Genomic DNA, 13,418 nt, shown 5'->3' with positions numbered 1-13,418 from the left:
TGTTTCAAAAGCACATTTTTTCTTACAAAAAAGGAATTTATTATTCCTTAGGCTAACAGAAAAATGTTTATATTTGACAGGCCTTGCCTTTCTGCACTATATTTAATGCCACTTAAAACTGATTTGCACATCCGCCTACTGCTCTTTTTCCATGTTTCACAATGCAAATAATCTACTACTTAACTGCTACCGGCAACCCTTTGAAATGGCATCTCCATTCCCTTCTCAGCTACCCCGAAAGAGCCCACTCACACATGTCTTCAAATTGGCTGTGTTTACAGCTACCCATATGTCACCATTCACAAAGCCACTGCTGCCACTCTCTAGACTAGGCGCTGGCAGGCACAAAGACTGCAAAGGATTGAAGGACCACAAAAAGGGGGGGTTGGGGCTCAGAATTCTTCTTCGTAAGGTTACTACTTTCAGAAGTCTCTGAAATTAAAAAAGGAAGCGGAGAGGAGGAGGGAGGGGGTGGGGAGGGAGACCCACACACTCTTCATGACAGCAATGTTGGGAGAGGGAAGGGTCTAAGTTCCACAGTGAAGGAGCCTCACCAGCACAGAGGTCTGCAGGTGGAGTACTTCTACCACACGCATGCCTCACTATACCACACGTATGGTGTTGCTCCACTATTGTGGATCCTCCTGAAGAAGCCTGCTGCTAAAAAGTGAACTGCAAGCTCATTTGCCTTTTGACCTTAGAATAAAAAAGGCTTGTCATGCATTGTCTCAGGTTTGCTTAAACCAGGTTTGCTTTTTGTTAAAGCAACAGACTGGGGAGGGGATGGATCACTAAACACAGTGCGTGTCTGGCTGCAGGGGAGGAAAGCAGGCATCCTTCCTGGCAGAGGTGGAGCCAGGGGCTCCTGGAATGGTGAGCAAGAGATCACAGGCAACAGGAAAGGAGCCAGAGATAGGGACTGACAGAGTACCCTACCTTCGTGCCTTTTTTCTGTACTTGTTTTTATTCCTCCCTTCATGAGCCCAGAGACTAATTACGGGGCAAAAAGAGTAATTTGGGAAAGAAACCTGGATAAGCAATTCAAAGAAGGAAAGTGGATCTACATGCACCCTGTTCCCTCTCCCCCTTCTTTTCTACCATTTCTCCCATCTCCCTGATCTTAAAATGCAGACCATACTTGCAAGACAAGGCAATGCAATGAAGGAAGGAAGGCAGGGAAGGGACCACACTACAGCGGTTCCACACCAGCTGATGCTGGAGCTGGGGTGAGGGGCTGAAGCCAGGGAACCAGGGGGCAGAGGCAGGACTTTTCACAGACTAGCGGAACAGCAGGGACTGTAACTAAAGCAAAACCAGATTTTTCTCTCCTTTTCCTCTCTTTTCCTGCCCAGCCAACAATAATAAAATGATTTTCCCTTCCCATCCACCCTTCAGTCACCCAGAGAAATGAGACAGGGAAAGAAGGTAGCCCCTAAGGGTAGCCAAAGAGAATGGACATTCATCAGGGTGTTTCTCACAGGTCAGGAAACACCTGACCTGAGGTCCCCATTCCATGTAGCTCTGTATCCAAACGTCACATTCACTGTGCGACCTTTCAAATTCCTTTTCAGTGACTTCAGCTCTTGTCACCCCAAACAGGAATGATATATTCCTTTGTGAGGAAGGCTGATACTTTAATAATAATTATACTAGTAATGCTACATCCATTTACATTGACTTTATAATTTTCAAAATGTTTGCACATCAATTCTTACATTTATCCACAAAACAACCTATAGACAGGGATACAGACTGAGGGGAAACAACACAAAGGAAGGGGTTAAGTACATTTCAGTTGTTGAGAGAATGTTCAGCCAAGGATCCTTATTGGGTGATTAGAATTCATGTCACCCACTCACTCACTCACTCACGCATTCACTCACACATCCATTCATTCTGTTATGGGTTGAACGGTGTCCTTCAAAGAGGTAAGTTCAAGTCTGAACCTCCAGTATCTATGAGTGTGACCTTATTTGGAAACAGGGTCTGGCAGATGTAGCCAAGTTAAGATGAGGTCCTATTAGTTTAGGGTGACTGGTGTCCTCATAAGAGGGAAACTTCAGGACACGGACGACAGTGTGGTGACTGCCAGGAGATGGCAGTTGGGGAAGTAGAGGAGGGTATGGGGGATGAATGGTGATAGACAGACTTGACTTGGGTGGGGAACACAGGACACAGTGTACCCCTTTATGAATTTGCTAACCAATGTTGCAATTTCTCAAAGTTACTGTACCTCGGGAGTAAAGAACACAGCCAGGCTGGACCACTGCAAGTCTATGGAAAAACAGGACTGAAGAGACTGACTGGCAGGTGACAGAGAGGCCATTCAATGGGCTGAACTTGAGGAACACACCCCTAGTTAGTGTGTTACTTTGCTGGGGCAGCTGTAACAAAATCCCACAGGTAGGCTGGCTTTAGCAACAGACACTTGCTCAGTTCTGGAGGCTAGAAGTCTAAAATTACATGCTGGCAGGGCAGGGTTCTTTTAAGGCCTCTCTCGGTCACTTGTAGATAACCATCTTCTCCATGTGTCTGCACGTGGTCTTCCCCCTGTGTCTCTCTGTGTCTTAATCTCCTCTTCTTATAAGGATAACACTCATATTGTGGATTAGGCACCATCATGTACACTCATTTCACCTTCACCACCTCTTTACAGGTGCTATCCCCACACACAGCCAAATTTTGAGGTACTAGGGGATAGGACTTCAACTTATGAATTTTGCGGGGGTACAATTCAGCCCACAATAGTCAGCAATAGGGAGAGGGAGAGAAAGGAGGTGTGTGGCTAGAGAAAGCGAAGTATACACAGCATTTGCCGGGAAAAGGACATTGCACCTGTGTTCCCCCGTATCCAGAATGCCCTGCCTTTCCTCAGTCTCCCAGTGCTCTGACATCAAGCTCCGTTTCTGTTCGGAAGTCTTGCTGATCATCTCAGTCCCTACGATCTGTCTTTCTCATTCCAAATGCAGAGCCATTCCAAATGTAGCTGTACCAGCTACACCACTCATCTGGCCCTGAACCCCATGTGGCCTTTTTTAAAAAAAGATTTTGTTTATTTGTTTTTAGAGAGGTGGGGCAAGAGGGAGAAAGGGAGGGAGAGAAGCATCTATCGGTTGCCTCTCCACATGCCCCCAACCTGGGACCTGCCCTGCAGGCATGGGCTCTGACTGGGAATTGAACCAGTGACCCTTCAGTTAGCAAGACAATACCCAAACCACTGAACCACGCCAGCCAGGGTGCCTTGCAGTGGCTCTTGATGCCTTGCACATTACTGCACTTGAGGGCTCATCTTAGGTCACTGTCCAGTCCCTTGCTTAATTCACATCCTCCTTTCCTTAGTTCTTTCTAGGAGCCATGCCCTGTCCCACTGAAGGTCAGGGCCTTTGGAATACTCTTCTCCTCTGCCCCTTTGATTGCCCAGTCCCATCCCAACTAATAATACCACTTCACCTTTCAGACCACAGCTCAAATGCCTCTTGTTAAAGGAAGCTTTGAAGATGAGACACACAGGCACACACATGCAATTTACCTTCTCACTTAACACAGGTCTTTCTCCGATCCTCTCCCCAGCTCTCAATCATTAACACTTATCATGTTTAATTACCTACCTGCGTTGTTATTGTTCCTATGTGTCCCTCCTACAATACTGACATATACTCATAAATTCCTAACCAGAATCTGTATCTGGTTTGTCCATCATTATGTATCTAGTACCCAGGGCAGTGCCTGGCATCTAAGGGCTAGGCACATACTTGTTAGATAAAAAAAATAGTAAGTGGTGTGTAAACTAGTGTAAGCCAGTGGTTGTGTGATATATTTTTGCTGAACAAGCTCACTTCGAGGTGGAGGCAGTGTGAAATCATTAAATAATAACTTAGACAGATACATGCACACATACAGATCCTGAGCACTGGGACCACACAGAAAAAGCCGAAGTTTGACCATACTATTAGGTTGCAATCTACAGGAATTACTTAAATGTGTTTTCCACATCTCGTCTTGCATATATATATGAAATCTATCCTCTGCAGGTATTTTTTTTTGCCCGTTAAACAGATATCTACAGTCACCGTCTCCCTGTGGCTCATTCCACTGCTTGACTTTGGCTTAAAACCAACAGCAATTCTTCACTTGGGGTAAAGAACTGACGGATTCCCTTGGTGACTCCAACCCAACACTTTTTCATTTTCTTCTTCATATTAGACAGGAAACACTAAAATTCTGGGAACAAGATGTGTGTCACACATTGGAAATGTTCATATCTGCTGATAACACTTACTCTACCTCGGCTACACACATGAGGAAGCCACATGGTCACAACCTAACGGATCACAGAACATAACTAATAAACTGAAGCAACATTCCACATGTTATCACTTTCAGCTTCGCGCAACATGTGGAAACAGGCTCAGGCACCGCCTGGTTGTGTCAGAACATCTAAGGGAGGAGGAGGATGCGCGTTTAGGATTTACTGTGGTCAGTCACCTCAGGGGAGTGTCCGGAGGAGTGCATTACAACCTCCACATGTCTGTAACTCGCAGTTTCTGACTTTTTAAAAGAGTATTTTCTGAGGTGGTTTGACCTTTCAGATGCTTGGACTATTTGTGTAGCCCTGGTTGTTTCGAATACTTGAAAATAAAAGGTTCTAGAGTAATCGCTAATGAGAAATTATTTTAGACTACAGAAAAACTAGTCTTGTTATAAAAACTGCAGCATATGCATCAACTCAGATAACTGGAAAACGTGGCTGTTTCGTCCTCCATACTCTGTGCCACCCCAAAGTACAGATACCATCTCCCGTTTCACAGACCTGAGCTAGTCTATCCAAGGTATAAGGCTCAAGTTCAGTTGCCCTTTATGGTGAGTAGTTTCTCTCATGCTAAAGAAAAACACAAGAAATAAATTAGGAAAAGCCAGAAAAATAATACTAACATCGTCAAAATCTCACAAAAATTTACCCAAGAAAAGTGAAACTCAATTCTGGGAGCTTAGCAGTTCAAATAAATGAACATTACAACATTGTGTAGTCAATTTTTGTTAGAAAGAAAATGTTGATTTGAATGCTTGAGCCCTCTTATTAAATTCCTTTTTATCAAGCCTCAATGTATTTCTCACAACAGGTGAGGCAATGTGTCAACCACTAAGATACTTCTATTCATAGCCAGAAGCTATGCCTTCTCTGGTATAATTAACGAGGAAACAAAATCTCTCCAAAGAAGCAAAATCTACTCCCTAGTTACGCTAAGCAGGCCTGAGTCAGGTGTCTAAGAAATGGTCAACTACATCACCGATTCTGTGATTAAAATATTGATAAGTACATATCCACTAATCGAGGTACCCATAAACACCATAAAATAAAGGAAGTCTAAGAAAAGTGCTCTAAGCAGAACAATTTCACAACATGTGGGCTTCGAATATGGAAAGAAAATCTCCCTAAGCCGAAGTTGTTGCTGTCTTTTAAAAAAAATTGTTAATTACATATGAAACAAAAGAAATCTGATTAGCGCAGTGATGAAACTGTCTTCTAGTGATTAAAATGCTTTACATACTTTAAATCTAGTGATGCAAATACTTTTATATCATTTTAAAAGATGAACTGAGAAGGAAGTAAGGGAATGATTATAGGGCTGTTAGTCTGTTATAGCTATCTGAGAGTCACATCTGTGAATTTATACTGCCTAATACTGTCCCAGTGGGTTGTTCCAACATTAAAGAAGCCAGTTTTGTGTGTATATACTACAAATACTTGAAAAATATATATTCTCATCCAGATTAGCTGTTGTTTAAAAATATATGTTATCAGTCTGGCCCATCATCAAAATTATTTACTCCAACACAAATTGAATTGTTTTCGCTGTCTGATGTCCATGACTCCTCTTTCTTTTTTACACAGATGAGAGAAGCATGTCTTATTGTGCCATCACCGACCACGTAAATTCAGATTTATTGGGAATACCTTTCTTTCTAGAAATTTAAGTTGTGGTAACTGTCCAAATATTTAGCGTCACTTAAAATTATTCCAGTCCAAACCTAAACACCAAGAAAAATCATTTTAATGGAATGTTTCATTTCATTCCCTGTAAAATCCAACATAGAGCCAGATTCTCTTGCTTTTTAGCATAGTCCTAAATGACATTTTGTTGCTACAGCAACGAAACTCTGCTACCTGTGGCCATGATTTGTTAAGAATTCCTCCAACCAGTAAATTCTGTGCTGTGCATTCATAAAACCAACAGGATGGCTCTAAGCAACATAAAAATTAAGGCTTGACTTCCTACTTATGATTTACCCACACATATACTTATAACATATATACATAAATGTACACCTACCTACACAATTATGGCTCTCCCAAATCCATCAAAATGGTAAAATGATAACAAATTTTCATTTTCAAGTGGGCACAAAAAACTGCTGTCTGATAAATTTCACTGAATTGCTACTTGTTTCCCAAAATTTATTTTAAAAGATAAGACTGGAGAAAATTTAAAAACAAGAAAATTTATTATTTATCTCCAATCTCCTTCCAAAAGGGGAAAAAAATATCCTAAAGCATAATTTCCTACCTGTTATAGTAAGTGTGGCTTCTTTAGCAATAAGCTGATTTAGAAAACATCAAGTTAGAGAATAAAGAAAAAATGTGGTTATTACCACCGTTATTTATCAAAATGCTCTGCAGGCTACTTACCCTCACTGGGGGGCTCCAAGATTGCACCCGTGGCTGCTGTCCACCCTGGGAGCTCTGCAGATCTTTTGAGCTGCAGTTAGCCACAGAGCTGCTCTGCACTCTTAGTGCATTTGTGCAGTTTGTCCCACTGACCCCACCAGGGCCAGGCTTCCAAGGCCTCTGCTTGATACCATCCAGAAGTCTGACCAGCAGGATGTTACTTGGAAGCTCCTCAACACCAGAGCCAACGAGGGTCCTGCACTCCGGACATCTGAGTTCATTTCGGGAGCCTACGATCCCCAGCAAACATCGTTTGCAGAACGTGTGTTGGCAGGGCAAAACCTTGGCAGAAGCATCAAGCCGCTCTAGACACACAGGACACTCCAGAAGATCCAGCAAGGCAGACTCATCCATCTTTACCTAGTTTACTGAGAAAAAGCTTCAGAAATATTCATAGTTGTACGCAGCCCTTAAAGTGATTCATGTAACATCCATTTCAGACTTCGCTCTGGAGTCATGGGGGAAGAGGAAAAAAGACAAAAAATTAGTACTGTTCTCTGGGGAAAAGGTTCACAAAGGAGCCAAGAACCAAAAAGTACACACACCCCAAAGTGCTTCCTCTAAAGAGAGTAGCTTTGCTTTGGAATGTGGTTCCTGAACTCCAAAGTCAACAATTAAAAACAAAATAGGCTTTTAAAAACAATTAAAAATTAATCCCTAGCAATATTTTGGAGTTTACTGCGCAGAAACAGCTATGAAGTACCATCAGGATTCCTGCAATAAATAGGATTTATGAAATGCAATAAAGACCATAATTTCTTCAGCTCTCAATGTGATATTAGCTGCCTTAATAAAGACCTCAACTCATATGAGAAGCTGAACAGAAGCAACTGAAAGTTTCCTCCACCTGAAATTACTTTTAAATCCAACAAAATTCCCAATTTTAGTGTTTAAGAAAAACCATGCCTCATGCGATCACTTGTGGTAAATGATCCCAATATTAAATACACATGTTTCTTCACTGGCCTTAAAAATAGAACTGTTTAATGTTGCCCAACCAATTTGAGCTGAAGGTTGTGACAATTCTAAAGAACACAACTAAAGACCTGCTTGAAAGCAGCTGAAATACACAAGCACCCTTTACTGCACACTCGGAAACGGATTTCTGAACGGCCTGTCCTAATCCCATTCAGAAAATCTGGCAAAATTATCACCAAAAGAATTTGACAATGGAATGCTGAGCGGAAAACTGGGCATAATATGAAAATGGGGCCATTCAGAAAAAGCCTTTAAACCAGCGACTGCGCCCCTCTCCCACGACCACCAAAATGAATGTAACTGTGAATGTCTGGGGGTGGAGGGGGGCGGTGAAAAGGTTTTGCTGGGAGCGCTAACAGCTGTTCTTGACAGAGTCGCGGCGGGGGGAGCCCAGGCTGCTCCCGTCTCCCACGCCGCCCAGCACAGGTACTCCAGACCCGCAGGGAGGCGCCGCGGCGCGCAGTAGACACACCCCGGGGCCAGGTGTCGCAGCCGCCCGCAGGGGAGGGTGCCGGGCTGGGGCTGTGGCCCGGCCGGTGCCCGAATGGGGATCTCATTCAACAGCCGCATCTCCACTTCCCTTACAGTCAGGCCGGGCACCAAATTCCCCAGCTGGAAGTTTTCAAGGACTTAGAAATAGATCGAACCCTTAAGTTGCGAAAGTCTGCCCTACAAAGTGCCACCGAGAAACAGCTATCACCCCGCAGAGAGGAGGCGGGAGTCCCCGGAGACACGCAGCCAGCGGAGAGCGAGGGGGAAGCTGGGCTGCGCCGGAGACTTCGGCAAGGAGCCCGGGCAGCTTCCTGCCGGGAGAAGGCTGCGAGGCCCCGGGCTCCGCTCCCGCAGGTCCCGGCTCCGGGCCCACGGGGACCCAAGGGTGGGAGACGGAGAGCGTGAGCAGCGCAGACGGAAGAAGGGGACGCCCGATCACCGCCCTGGGCGCCGCGAAGCTCTGCCCGCGCCGATCCCCGCGACCTACCTCCCGCCTCGGTTCCTCTCTTTGTTCGCGGCCCCGCAGCGGTGGCTGCGGCCGATGTGGATGCGGCCCCGCGGCGTCCGCGGCTCGCAGTGTCTCTGACGCGGCGGCCGCACCAGAGACTCCTCTCCGCTGCCCCCCTCACGCGCGCACACACTCACGCCGCCGCCGCCGCCGCCTCCCACTTTCCCAGCCAAGGAGGGCGGAGGAAGCGGAGGAGGAGGAGGAGAAGGAGGCCGAGCCGCAGCCAGCGCCCGGGGCGCGAGGGGCCGCCCTGCACCACAGCGCCTCCCCCCGGAGCTGCCAGCGCACCTCCGGGAACCGCGCGGCCGCCGCGCCCTCCTCTCGGCACTAGGTACCTGCGCGCGGCCCCCGCGGCCCGGGGGGCGCGACGGGGCGGCGGGGCACGGGGGACTGCGAGAGCCAAGAGTCCGGGAAACGCGGACCTCAGGGGGCTGTGAGGAGGCCGACTTGGGGGCACACGCCCGTAAAATGAAGCCACAGACCTGGAGGGCCTCGGGGAGGGGCGGGTGAATAAAGGAGAGAAGGGCCGGGGTCGGTATTGGCCCCCACGCTGGCCGCCGGTGCGGGAGGGGCTGGCTCCCAGGAAAGGGCGGGAGCAGCGCAGGCGGAAACTGATCGCACCCGGATAGGCTTCTGATCGCCCAGCCTCGGAGAGCCACTGCGTAGGGTTAGAGTCACAAGCGACCCCTTCGGTCCGAGGAAGGCATGTTGATCAGTCGGGCGGATAGTACCAGGGCAGGTGTCCACCCGCCGATTTCCTGGGCCACCCCCTTCCAGTATTGATCCTCCGTCGGCCCGCAACCAGGTACCACCCTGCTTCCCCAGGGACACATATCTGACCAACGGAGGCCTGCTGACCCAGAAACTCAAAATTGGAAGGGAGAGAAGCTGGGGAAACAGGAGTGTGGGTTCAAAACCCAGCCTTGGGAGGCCCTGTTCTACCTGCCGTAAGTGGGGAAAATTCAAAGTCTGACCTCAGGTGAGCTGGCACGCAAAGCTAACTGAGAGGCGCCTGTTTATCTCAGCCTGGGAGGCAGCCATAACCATCCCTGTAATCTTTGTTTTGGTTGCCCCAGGCACACACCTGTAAACTCTGAAAAATAGTTTTGAAAAACAAGTTGTCCACAGGTTTAGCGTTGCTTTTCAGACTCAATTCAGAGGGAAAAACAAGTTAAAATTTTGTCTCAACATTGTCATTTTTCTGTTTACAGGTACCATCAACTTACAAAAAGTTATCCAGATACTTTTCCTAGGTGTGCAGAAACTAGGCAAGAGTAAGGGAAAATGTTACAGATAGTATGTAAGAAAGCCCTACCTGGCTACCAACCACACTGACATTTGTAAAGGGAGTCAGATTAGTGTCTACCCTGCAGACAGGGCCACGGCTAAACCATTCAAGACAAATGAGAATCACCTAAGTAAGAAAAATTATTACAGCTAACAATCATCAGTCATTCACTGTACGCCAATCACTGTGCCAAACATTTTACATGGATTAATCCAGTCCTCATGTAACCCTATTTGTCACTCCCCCTTAACTTTGTCCTAGATGGATTAATATGCTGAGAGTCATACTGTATGAATACCAGCAAAACTAGCCCACTTCCCCCTCCAGTAGAAGTAAGCAAATGCACATGCACTTTTGCTGAGAAAGACAAGGGAAGAAAAGTACAGAACAAAGAATTTTTAGTCCAGTAATCTATAAACAAGGCACGCTGAAAGTGACTACTTGGCCCTGCATCAGTGTTTCCAGAACTGTGCACATGAAGGTGAAGCTGACTAAAAGCTTACAACCAGTAAACAGATAAATGTTATTAGATGCACTTGACAGTTATTAAAACTGAAGCTCCAATATGTTCACGTCATCCCCAGGTCACACAATGAGTAATTCTGAACCAAGACGCAACCTTGTGTCTCTGGATTCCAAGTCCAGTTTTCTTTCTGCCATTCCAAAGACCTCTCTTTTGCACAGCACCTCAGACAAAGCTGAGTGCACAGTATCTCCTTCCAAGGGAAAAGCCATACTGTTAATCACATCATTACTCTGGAGAGCAAGGGACAATTTTTGTTTTGTTCTTAATTTTATTTGTTTGTTTGTTTGTATCTAGAGAGAACATTAGCACAAGACCATGGGTGGTATACGGTACAGCTCTTAAGACTTGGCATGAAAATCAGTAGTCACGTCCAATATCAAAGAACTGAAGACGGTGTTCCCAAGATTACAGGGGTCGAAGAAGCTTGTACACACATCCATGAATATTGTTTGGGACATGGCTGCAGCTCTTTGAACATCCCCAGTGCTAGTTCATGCTGTTTTTTAGAATACAACTCTCATTAGCCTTAATCACTCCAGCTGTAAAATGAAGTTTTAGGCAAAGTACTGTAACCTCTCGAGCCATCTTCCCTTTGTCGAATGGTAAAAAAATAATACCTCTCTTAGACTGCTGCTGGAGGAGTCAATGAGACAATGGGCCAGTCCTCTGCAATCTGTACCTCTCTGTTCGAGAAGATGTGCCATCATTAGCATTGCCTGCCAAGAACTACCCAGGCTGAGTTACACTGAACGAAACCCTTTTTTTTTCCCACGGTCTTAAAAAAAATCTGAGACAACAGTCTTAATTGCAGAATTCTGTCAGGAGAATACAATATAGGTGAAGGGACACTTGGGGAATGAGATGTTCATCTTGCCATTTCTGAGAACTGAACATGAAGGGAAGAATGTGAGCGTGATATACTGATGGCCCCTGGGACTTCTATTAGATACATGAAAAAATATAAACACACCCTGTACATAATAATGATGGCTTGGATTGACACAGTTTTTATCCTCCCAAGACTTCAAAGTACTTTCACATACGTTATCTCATTTATCTTCTCGGCATCCCTCTGAAGCCGCAAAGACAGATATAATCATCCCCATGTTGCAGATGGGAAAAAATGAGGTGTAGAGAAGTTATTGCTCTTACTGATGACATTACGACACAAATCAGTCTTAAATTCCCAGTGTAGAGCACTCTTTGATTAAGCTTTGCTATCATACTCATACATGCATGTGTCTGACCACCATTTTCCTTCAAAACTAATTCCTCTTCCAGCTGCCATGACAATGGGAAATAGCACCACTATTTACCCAGTTGTTTAAACTAGAAACCTAGGGGTCATCTTTGGCTTCTTCCTTTCTTCCTCCTCATCCCTCTCCATCAACCAGTCTGGCAGCTAACCCCCCAAATATATTTCAATTTTTACCCACTTCCCTTTGCCTTCACTGCACCTTTATTTAAGCCATCATTACCTTTGCTTCTGTCCCTCCTAACCAGCCTTTCTGCTTTCATTTCTGTCTTCAAACAATCTTACCCTGAATATAGTGACATTCATAGCAAGCTACACAAATGGCATAACAGATTACGTTACTCCCTTGCTCAAAACTCATCAATTTCTTCCCATAACACTTGCAATCAAATGGTTTCCATGTCTTACCAGACCTTAATCACCTGGGCCCTGCACCATCATGCTCTACCACAGCACTTTATAATATTTTTTCACCGTCTAATTTTTGATTCTTTACTTATTGTCTGTGCTCCTTACCTGAATATAAGATCCCTGAAGGCATGGACTGGGTCTGTCTTCATCATGGTGTCCTTCATAGCCAATCCATATGGGTACCAGAGAATAATTCTCAAATAAGGAATTAATCAAGTACAGAATTATATTTTTTCCATCCTAAAGCTACGTATGTACTTAGTACTTCACTGTCCTTAGATAAGAAGTCAGGCAATGTTCCAAATTCTGTTGAAAGTCTTATAATCTATCAATCAATATGTTTTTTATGTGGAAATGAAGAAACAGGATTCCTCCTATTTTTTAAATTGGAGGGGGGGAGGGGAGAGAAAGAGAAATATTGATTTGTTGTCCCACTATTTATGCACTCATTGGTTGATTCTTATATGTGCCCTGACCAGGGGTTGAACCCACAACCTTGGCATATTGAGATGATGCTCTAACCAGCTGAGCAACCCAGCCTCTTTTGTTTCACAGTTAAACTGGAGAAAATGCTAAATGCCATCTATGGAACACAGAACATAAAGGCAATGCCAGTGTGTCTTCATTGTAGGTATAGTTAATGGTGTCACCATATACTTACTTTTCAAGCAAGCAAGCAAATGCAGTTATTTCCAATTCCTTTTTCTCTGTATGCTTGCTCCCTCACCTCCCATCCAGACAGGTGATCCAGAGACCATCAGGAGTGCTTCCTAAATCTGGCCCTTCCTCCCAATCCCAAGTTCAGGCCTGTTTATCTCCTATCTGGACACTAACTACTTTCCCTGCTTCTGGTCTCTCTAAGGTACTTGTTTCTAGAGAGATCTTTGGAGTTGAAGGTTTCTCCGTTTACTAAATGATCTTCAGGCATGTTTCTAGTCTTCTGTACCTTAGTTTCCCCTGTCAAAAGGGCATAATGCTACCATCTATCTCAGGGTTTTCATGGCAATTTCACGTAAATTAATAAAAACAGAATGTCTGGAACCATGCCCAACAAATGGTAAGTGCTTAATAAAGGATAGTCAATATCGCTCTTTTTATTAGAATCTAGCTACAATCCTGGATCCACTACCTGTTAACTGAATGACTTTGCAAATTAATTTTCTGAGTCTCAACGTCCTTAGGCACACAAACAGACATAATGTTCTCCACTGTAAAAGCTTGTTGTAAAAAAAA

General features: G+C 44.9%; 1 protein-coding gene across 1 annotated transcript in view; it reads right to left on the bottom strand.

Moving 5' to 3' along the window:
• SH3RF1 (SH3 domain containing ring finger 1) overlaps nt 1-8,851 on the bottom strand; it is a 151,855-nt gene extending 143,004 nt beyond the window's left edge. Inside the window, exons 1-2 of the mRNA XM_045831436.1 lie at nt 8,685-8,851; nt 6,689-7,175 (exon numbers count right to left, since the gene is read on the bottom strand). Of these exons, the coding sequence (XP_045687392.1) occupies nt 6,689-7,081 (393 nt within the window). The 5' untranslated portion in view covers nt 7,082-7,175; nt 8,685-8,851. The remainder of the gene's footprint in view (nt 1-6,688; nt 7,176-8,684) is intronic.
• Between the last annotated feature and the right edge of the window lie 4,567 nt (nt 8,852-13,418).

This window comes from Phyllostomus hastatus, unplaced genomic scaffold, assembly GCF_019186645.2.
Source record: "Phyllostomus hastatus isolate PE091 unplaced genomic scaffold, TTU_PhHast_1.1 phas_contig_159, whole genome shotgun sequence".
In the NCBI taxonomy this organism is placed as follows: domain Eukaryota; kingdom Metazoa; phylum Chordata; class Mammalia; order Chiroptera; family Phyllostomidae; genus Phyllostomus; species Phyllostomus hastatus.
This window is presented reverse-complemented; position numbering and strand designations above follow the sequence as displayed.